Here is a 9,835-nt window from a genome sequence, read left to right on the forward strand (position 1 = left end):
TTGCGATGAGTGCTGCCCTGCTTGTCGTACATTTTGCTTTTAAAAAGTGCATCCCAGCAGAGGCTGGCGGAGATGTCCGGGAGCCGCCAAGGGAGTACATTGCCTATTTGTTGCATCACTGCTTTAGTGGATGCAAGCCCCGGAGGAAGCGTCCGACTCAGCACTTTTACCAACGATTATCGGCTTTTTTTTTTTTTTTTGTCTGACAGACATGTCGACGACGAGACACAAAAGAACATGAGGGCGAGCGTAATTGTTTCTTCAGTCTTGCATGTTCCTCTTTCTTTTCTTTCAGGGGCAATTTAGCATGACACCTTAGCACACGGGTGTCAAACTCGAGGCCCGGGGGCCAGATAGGGCCCGCCACATCATTTTATGTGGCCCGCCAAGACAAATTGCAAATTGTCTTCACTTTTTTTAAAAATATTTGTTTTGTAGCTTTTACTGTATATAATATGAGGTGCTCATACATTTATTTGGGTTAGGGTTAAGGGTTAGGGTTAGGGTTAAATGGCCCTCCAAAATAAGCTGTGACAATGCGGCCTGTGAAAAAAAACGAGTTTGACACCCCTGCCTTAGCAGAAAAGGTATTTTGCATGTGCCGTAGTGTTGTTCACATAGATGCTAATTAGCATTAGCATCAAGCTAGTGGACTAAAAACTGTTGTTTTTTTAAATACAAAAAAATCTTTGTTTTCAATTTAGTTTAATGTAAATAGTGTCAGTAAAGAACTTGAAGCCTATTTTTAAAATATTTTCCCCGAAATTATACGTGCCAACCTGTGAAATAGACCAAAAGTATCTTTTTCCTCGTTTGCATTAGCATTAAGCTAGTGAACTGAAAACGTGCATTTTTTTTTAAGTACACAAAATGTAATTCTCTTTGTTGTCTATTTATTTGAATGTAAATAGTGTCAGTGAAGAACTTGAATCCTATTTTCCAAAATATTTTCCCCGAAATTATACGTGCCAAGCAAAAGTAGCTTAAAAAAATAGTTGTTCCACTGTATTTATTCATTAATTCTCCTTTTAAGTACATGTTTTAAGAGCCTCTCTAAATTCCCGAGCCCTGACTATTGATTAAGATTCCGTGTGTATCCACACGAGTGATTAAGTGCTGATGCTCGGGGGGGGGAGCTCTGGCTGGAGGTGCGGGCGCGTCGCCAGCTCTCGTCCTCGTTGTAGCCACACAAAATCTAATACAGATGACTTTATCATTTTTTTTTTTTTTTGCCTAGTGACCTTCCCGGCATTCCTTTTTTCCCTTCCTCCTGTACGACCTTCCCAACGTTGCTCAAATCCCCCCCAAGGGCGTTCCCGCTCCCGAACGATTCAAGGTTAAGTGGGGAAAACTCTGCTGAGTCGAACCGGCCCCCAAATCGGAGAAACCTGCCTCGCTAAGCGATCGATAGCTCTCGACTGTCAAGCTAACTCCATTTTATTTTTGCAAGATGTGTGCATTTATTAGATGAGTATTTGTCCGAGCTCCTCTTCCTGCAACCTTGTGTCTTTCGAACACATCGCCCATGTTTGCTTTCGAGGCTTTACACGTGTCCTGAGGCCCATGTCCACTCGTTGGAGGTATCTGAGGACTGATGTGCAGAGAGAGCTTCAAGCGCTAGAAAACTTTTTGTTGTGTTTACTCATCTCGCTCAAAAGTTTCATCCGTCATCCACCCGTCCGTAGCCGGGATCGATTTTATCGAGACGGCCATGTTTTTCCCAGACTAGGTCACAAAGGATCGACTTTCATATGTAGGAGGAAGGACGAGGCCAGATGAGTTGCAGAGCAAGAACTCCGGGCTCATTTTCATCGGCAAATGACTTTGCCGGCGATGACTGTAAATCACCGGCGTGGGAAGGAATGATTTTGCCGTTTGTTTGCAAAGGGCAAAGAAGTCAAGGCGGTTGAATAACAAGATGGCCGATCAAAGCCGGGCTAAGGACTAATTAGAGGGGGCATCAATAGTGAGGTGAGGCTGCTTGAGGGGAGGCTCAGGTTGTAGACCACCTGACCAGAGGTTAATAGATGTGACACTGACACACATTGTGGGAATGTATGCAACGGGCTTGTTATTTATAACGGCGCCGTTCAGCCTCGCTTCGAGGTTTGGTTGTCATAGAGATGCTTAGAAGTCGCAGTAGTGTGACTGAAAGCATCTTAGATGGCTCATGACTACGGGACAAGTGCTTCGTTTTTATTGCTATTTGGTTCCTGTCCATTTTTTTTGGGAGTCAATTTGACAAATTTGTGTACCCTTTAATGAAATTGTCATCACGTTCAAAGCTGCTGCGTCCGCCAGGTTAGCGCTGCAGTTACCATGGTAACAGCAGCAGTAAAGCAGGCTCAGCAGAAGATTCTTCTAAAAGATTCTTTGACTTTCTGACCATAAGTCACCCTCGTGCAACGTTTGTATGCATTGTAGTGACGCCGGGTTTGCTTGTTAGTGTGTAAAGGCTCCAGTGAGTTTGTGCTCGTAGCATCGCTGCCTAATGAGCTGTGAAACGAACCACTGGCCTTATTTCCCTATATGCAGATACAAGCTGCTCGACATGTTCCATCTCGCATTGTGGCCCGGTATCTGTCATAGTGAATGGAGTGTCAACTAAAACAACAGTGGATAAATACACCAGTGTGTGTTTATTGCATCTCCAGAAAGCTAAAATGGCCGCCGACGGGAAGTGTCACATGCTAGGTCGAAATGAAAAAATGACTATGGCACTATGTCTCTTCCTTAAAGTCGGCATAGTATTAGAAACTTGACAGACAGATATTGAGATGGCACAACTCGACTCATCAGTACGGCACTAATATAGACCACAAAGTCAATCTCCGATTGAGACGGACGCCGGCGTTATCTCTCCGGCGAGGACCGGGAGTTTGTTGTTGTGACAGACGAGAATTTATCACCGAGATTACCGGCAGCCGCGGCACCTTACGAGTAGACAAAGCCGTCATGAAATTCTGTGGGGAGAAAAGTGGCGAGACGGAGAGAGAGAAGTTGCGTGATTCACGGCTAAGGCGTCGGGATTCCCGATTGGAAAATCGTATTTATTATTGCGAGTGCTCGTTGACGATAACAAAACAAACGGTGAGAATTTGCCGCTTTTCATTTGTTTTACAAGCCGTCAATGTCAAGAGTACCCGCCTTTGTCTTTTTGTTACATAGTTTATCTATTTTTATTATGTTGTTTTTATTCAGGCGGTGTTCCAGCTACCTAAAAACACCAAGCTTGTATTTCATTCCTTTTCAGACGAAGCCGCATAACCGATTCTGTTGACGGTAATCTGGAAATCTGCTAAGGTCAACTGAAGGCCTTGAAGTATTCTGATTTTATGTATTCTTTATCATTTTCCTTTCATATCATTTTTACATAAGCCCTTCTTGAGGCCCCTTATCAGGCGCTATGTTAATGTTCCATCGTCAAGCTCCGGGGAAGAGCGAGGATCACTATAAAATGCATTTAAAATTAATATGTCGATTTTTTTTTTTTTTAAAAGGTCGCTTGTCGGCCTAGAAGTGCGAGATTGAAGGGAAAACGATAAGCCAATCTCGCCTCAGATCATATAAAGAGCTTTCTCAGCCCGGGTTGCCATGGCGACGTGGCCAGACACGGCCGTGCTAAAAAAGTGAACCCGATTTGTGACGTTGACTTTTGCACTTTCAGTCTGGTCCCACAAAATGCTTTCATGCACATTCCAAAATATATTTTTTATTTTCTCCAGCTGTTCTTTGCAGATCTTTTTCCTTGCGTGCACAGCCCGCCCCGAGTGACCTTGTTAAATTCAGTACGTGCATCGCGGCGCTCGGGCTGGCACGCAGTCGGCGGCCCCTGCGTTTGTTGCTAACCGGCGAGTCGTGCTCACCTTGAGGCCGGGGACATGTTTTGTCTTGTTTATCAAAGGCTATCAAGCGCTGACGGCGAAAAGGCCGCCCGGTTTTGAGTCTACCTCCATCACTCGTATGATCAAGTGCGGAACCTTTTGTTTTTTCATTTCACCTCGAAAAAAAAAAGCGATAAAGGGGAGTAAGAGAAGCGCGGACGTGCTAATTAAATCGCGCGTGCGGCGATAATGAGACGGCGAAAGCATCTTGAGGAGCTTCCTTTACGGGGAGCAGCCAATCCTACCGGCGAGTTTGCACACTGATGAGCCCGCTCGACCAATCAAGTGGCTCGTTTCCGAGCCTTGGCAACAACCTCCGCGGCAAAGCAGAAACAGCAGTGTGATGTGTGGAATGAGAGGGAGGGTGTCTTTGCGTGTTGTGTGTTTGGCTCGTAGCGCCTCGTAGAAAACCTGTCTGGACTCTCTTGTATGCAGCTCGGGTGTTTGTGTGTGTGTGTGTGTGTGTGTGTGTGAGTGAACTCACCATACACACAACGCCAGGTCCCATTCCAATCTCTGTAGTTTCTCTCGCGGGTGGCATAATACTTGATGACCTCATGAAGTCCTTACGAGCAATCTATACACACACATGCGTGTCAGCCTCGAAAAACACGCTAAGGTGTGCGCTCGCATTAATTAAGATTGAGCGGAAGATTCATCCGGAAGGAAAATTGATTGTTACAACAGCTGATGTCCCCCTTGGCCCGTACAAATGTAATTCAATTGGAGTTGAGATTGGAGCAAACGGTGAAAAGAATCCAAATGAGCAAAGGGGACAAGTTTTCCCCACATTTAAAAAAATAAGAAAATAAATCATAGATAAATTAAAAAAATAAAATAAATACATAAATAAATAAATAAAGTGCTTTTGACTTGGTGCCGGTTTCCCGGCAACCCGAGAGACATGATGTACTCTGCAAGTCATTTACGAGCGGCGAAACAACCTTGAATATTCAGCACGACTAAAACGATGATTAGACCTTCTATTCATTCATTTGACAATATTGCGAAACTACTTTTACCCAAAGCGAGGTGTAAAAATGAGTGGATATTTGTCCCGAAATAGCGTGAAAATTGAAAGTCGGCAGAGAAATAAATGTTTCATTTAAGTCCGGGGCGCTACCAGTACCCAACGTGCATGACTACGGCCTCATCCGGAGAACAGTTGTCAGCCCTGATGGGGGTCTGCCATCATCAGTGGCCCACATAACGGGATGGGAAAGGAGGGAGGGTTGCGTTAACGGGGGTGTGGCGGGCAGGAGTGGGAGGTATGATGTGTCTGCATGTGTTCATGTGTGTGTGTCCTCATAACAGCAATGAGTCACACAGTGTGGGGGCTGCATTGCATCTGCGCCCGGCACGACAAAATGTGCATCGCTGCATCGTGTTTCAAGGCTGCGAGCACCTTCCATATGCTCCATTTCCACTCGCACATGAATGGAACGCATGCAGGCTTGCTTTTTATTATTCGATTCATGGGATTATCATTTGGAGGGGCGGGCTCGTGGTAGAATCGAGGGTTGCCATTGTTGTGGGTCAATTTGAGAATTGTGTAACGGAATATTTTTAACCTCCAAACTGGGTGCTCGGGATCGTCACTCATGTTCATTTTCAAGTGGAGACATGATTAGTATCAATGCAAGGGATGCTACTGCAGCAGGAAGGCAGATGGAGGCAAAGCGCCACCACTTGGCCAGCAATGGAATTGATACTTGCGGTGTTCACTGAAAAATTTAAATACATTTTTATACATTTGTATATAATATTAATTATTAATAATACATTTTTAATAAATAAATATTACATGTATACATATATTAAAATAAATATTTAATATATATTCAAATAAATATTTAAATATATTTAAATATTTTAAATATATCCCAAAATTTCAAATCATTTTTTACCAAGGTATGACTTTCCTAACCGTATTCGAACGCTCACCAACGACGACCCAGCTCTCGCTGCTCCCATTGCTAATGAATAATAGCTCGTTAGCATTCTTTTGCCAATCCAATCAGGACCATCTTGTTTACTTAACAGGATCGCTGCGGCTAATTGTTGATAACACGCTTCATGGTTACTTTGTCCGCCTCCCTGACAATCTTGCAATAACAACAACCTTGGGGAGTTCACAAGTGTGTCTGGGATAGAGGGAAAGGGGGGTGCACAATGTTCTGCTGGGTACCCTTTATGGGCAGATTCCTCACTCTGATATCGAGTCGTAAAAGAGATTCACACACACGCCATTGGCTCACAATGACCTTCTCTCGGTGGAAGGTTTCCGCTCTTTAAACGTGCTAAGCAAAGCGAAAATATAGATTCCCGGGGAAATTCATTTGACAAGCCTTTTTGTAGATATACTGGATACTTTGACATTTCTGCCGGCGGGGGTGAATATTTTATTATTCTCAAGGTGAACGCGTTCCTCAAAAAAAAAAAAAAGTCAAATCCTTTTGTTTGCACTTTATTATCGCCATATTTTTTCTTGTTCATACACCCAATGCAAAATATATCAACACCAGGTTGTACACATTGAAACTTCTCGTGGTCAGCTAGCTAGCGCAACGTAAGAAAAGATGGCGGCGGAAAATATAAATACGATAAGTACTAATCTAACTTTACCGGAATATTGAAATCTGACAAATATGTACAATACCACAATGAGTGCGCTTACCATACACACGTAGTGTTACAAATGGTGTAGAAATGACCCAAAACGTTACACACACGTTAAAACAAGTGATTATAAGCAAAGAATATTTGTAAATAAGTTGTTCAGGAAAAAAAATAAAAATACTTAGAAGTCGCCCACATCTGATCTCTTGTCCCTAAACTTGCTTCTGGCTTTGGTCCGAGCTTTGAAGGCGGCCGAGTTGTGAAGATGCTGTGAAGAGGGAAGCCATTTTTTATTTCAACATTTGGCTGTGATCAAAAAGCAATTTTGTGCCTTACCCTCTCAAAGCGGGAGATTTTCATGGCCTTTATCGTGGCCGAATCGACCAGCACCGGAGGCCCGAGTTGGAACACGTCTCGAATGAATTCGTTGGCCTGCGAGGGCGGACCGGCGGGTTTCGATTTATGACGGCGTGACATCGCGGCGGCGACAAACAAACACACCTGCAAGTGGTAGTTCATTCCCGAGCCTACAAACTCCCTGAAGGCGTCGTACATCCTCTTCCTGAGCCAGCTGTCGATGGTCATGCGTTCTGTCCCGAAGCGAATGCTCTCAGACTGGAAGTCGCCCTCCTGGAAAAGACCAAGATTAGACTCTCCACGTCATGAGAGGCTCAAGTTCGGACTCACCTCGACGGCTTTGAGCACATCCCGGAACACGGAGCGCTGCTTTTTTTTGTCCGTCTTGGCGCGATGCTTGTTGCAGTCGGTGGCCAGCGCGCTCAATTTGTCACACAGCTCATCCCAGCCGTCGAATTCGAACTCCTAGAAGACATTTGAGGTTCTGGTTGATATTTTAAATAGGTCAAAGTGTATTAAATGTTCGCTCTGAATGTTACTCTCCATAAGAGAGGTTCCGCAGGGTTCTATCTTAGGCCCCCCCTCTTTTTTTGCCATTTATATTAATGACTTAGCAAATTTGTATTTCTGTATCTCAAAGTTTTTGTTCCAACTCTAAACATCTCTGCCATTTTGAAAGCACAAGCCGCTCACAGGGTCCAAATCTCTGGCCAGCTCGAAAAGCAGCGCGATGGTCTCTCCTGCGGCGATCCTCATGTTGACGTCGTCGCTCTCCAGCAACCTCGGAAGCTTGGGCAGATGTCTGAACAACAAACGTGGAGAATTATTCTCAATTTGTTCCTGTCTCGGTTGAGTGCCGTCATGACCTACTTGTGCACGATGTCTTTGAGCTGGCTGCCGGTGCAGATGGTGAGGAGCAAGGCCCAGGACAGAAGAGCGTTGGTGTGGAGCTGGCTGACGGGAGCGCTGATGGAGGCGCACGTGCCGTCCGCCCTGGCGTAGGAGCGGCTGAAGAGGTTCTCGAAGCATTCCATAGTGGCGCACACGTCCTTGAGAACGCAAGAGGACGAGGTCAACACTGTGATGTCACTCCTATCAAATCAATCAACTTACCAAAACGTCATCTTCGGCAACCAACGTACAGAGGCCCAAACTTGTCGCCACCTAAAACAAGAGCTTCATTTGAGTTTTTTTTCCAGAAGTTCCTTCACAACGATAAGGAGAGCCACCGACCGCCTGTCTCCCTTGCATGTTTGCCGAGCCATCAGCCAGGATGTTCTTGAAAATAGGCTTGAGCGTCTTAAACACTTCCTCGCTCTCGATGCCAGAGCCCAGCTGGATGCACAGCAGGCAAGCCAACGACGCCGCAGCCCGCTGCTCTTCACCTTTCCCTGACAATAGCAACCCGTTAAACTCGACCCCGACGTTTGCATCTTCCATTCCGGATCGCCTTACCTTTCTTCAGACTGCGTTCGATGCTATCGGTGATGGTCATCCTTTGCTCTGAGATGAACTCGTACAAGATACGCGTGGCCATTGCCGTCTTGAGCCCGTCCAGCGCCCCCTGTCTGGTCTTTGCGCTGAAGAAACAAACGTTAACCGTGGCTCATCCTTTCGACACTCTAACTCCATTACCTCTTGTCCACTGTGCTGTCGATGAACCCCTTGAGCTTGTACTGGAAATCCTCTTGGGCTGCATCCTCGCTGGCCTCGCCACCTTATAAAATAACCCACCCTTAGTACTCTTAACACAATGATTAATATTTCATGCTCACCTTCATCAGCCACACTGGTGACATCGCTGAAGCTGCTGCAATGACTGAGCGTCTCAACGGAGGCGTCCTCGTCGCTGAAAGGCTGCACGTTTCCATGCTGCGCCCCTGAAGAAGAAGAAGAACTACAGTACGTCTGCTGCAACTCTTACATAATATTGGCACAGCACATGTACCTGCGCAAACACTACTTTTATCTAATCTGTTCCCCGTACGCTGCTGATTACACGCTCGGGTCAGTCTGGTTTGTTTTAAAAGCTGTTCAAACAGTTTGGGTCACAAATGCAGTGGCAAGATCTCAAATTATTTACTGGACATTCCGGAATATGTGTTAAAAGATGCAAGAAGCGTGATGTTGGGACTTTAGCACACGTCGGCCATTTGAGTGCATGTGTTGACGTGTACTGAACAGCTGATCTCTGTAGGGGAGAAGCCAGCACCGCCTTAAACACGCCCAAAACAACCAGCAAATAATGTCCGCATTCAGTCCCGACACAACCACAGGGCCTAAACGCCCTTTAAACTGCAGAAATAATCCAAAGCATTTAAAATAATGCAACTCCAAGACATGTGATTACTCTTTATTGAAGAAATAAAATCGGAACATTTAACTACGGGACAAAACTAACTGATGCTTAGCTAACGGATGTTGACAAAATGCTGCAAAAAAAGGAGGAAAACTCAAAAAGTTGAACCCTGGCTGGATAAATACACCCGGGCTTTAAAGTATTATAAATGTTAAAATGATCAAACGTAAAAACACGTCGTGTGTTCGCACGTTTTTACTGCTTTGTGTTAGCTGCTAAAATAGCCGCAAAATAGAGTTGGACGCATACGACTCCATGTTTGTAGTCCGCGCACGAGACACGTTCAACGCAAGTCAACGCCCGGGCGCCCCCACAAAAACTACAACTCTCATCGCGCAACGCTAGGCCAAAACAAGGCCCGATTTCCTCACTCACCTCTGCCGCTCTTCTTCTTGGCCTTTCGCATTTTCTTTGCTTTCAAAATCTTCACTTTTTGATCAAAAATCAGCCAATACACGACCAGCTTTTATTGTGTTGTCTAGCAAAATGAAAATAACCCCGCGGCACTGTGAAGAAAAGGCAATTGAAAGCGATCTGGGAGGTACACTGTTGTCCGAGACGATACATTTTCCTCTCATACACACCAGTGCTGCGCTGATCACGCGACACCACCACT

At 45.2% G+C, this 9,835-nt stretch overlaps 1 protein-coding gene across 1 annotated transcript; it reads right to left on the reverse strand.

The window, feature by feature from the left end:
- Positions 1-6,335: 6,335 nt before the first annotated feature.
- ifrd1 (interferon-related developmental regulator 1) lies at positions 6,336-9,835 on the reverse strand. The gene is made up of 12 exons (XM_049760772.2): positions 9,595-9,835; positions 8,636-8,740; positions 8,496-8,577; positions 8,316-8,440; positions 8,094-8,251; positions 7,974-8,024; positions 7,731-7,909; positions 7,554-7,662; positions 7,191-7,325; positions 7,005-7,133; positions 6,840-6,935; positions 6,336-6,771 (listed from the first exon to the last, which is right to left on the reverse strand). The coding sequence occupies exons 1-12, from the start codon at positions 9,623-9,625 to the stop codon at positions 6,685-6,687; spliced, it is 1,287 nt and encodes a 428-aa protein (XP_049616729.1). The 5' UTR covers positions 9,626-9,835; the 3' UTR covers positions 6,336-6,684.

This window comes from Syngnathus scovelli, chromosome 22 (assembly GCF_024217435.2).
Source record: "Syngnathus scovelli strain Florida chromosome 22, RoL_Ssco_1.2, whole genome shotgun sequence".
In the NCBI taxonomy this organism is placed as follows: domain Eukaryota; kingdom Metazoa; phylum Chordata; class Actinopteri; order Syngnathiformes; family Syngnathidae; genus Syngnathus; species Syngnathus scovelli.

What these genes read in the sequence shown, in the direction of transcription:
- ifrd1 (XM_049760772.2), bottom strand. Translation starts at nt 9,625, where the DNA reads ATGCGAAAGGCCAAGAAGAAGAGCGGCAGAG. An exon ending in CACCAGTGTGGCTGATGAAG is followed by an intron (nt 8,578 to 8,635) that starts GTGAGCATGAAA and finishes TTATTTTATAAG; the next exon opens with GTGGCGAGGCCAGCGAGGAT. An exon ending in GAATGAACTACCACTTGCAG is followed by an intron (nt 6,936 to 7,004) that starts GTGTGTTTGTTT and finishes CCGCCCTCGCAG; the next exon opens with GCCAACGAATTCATTCGAGA.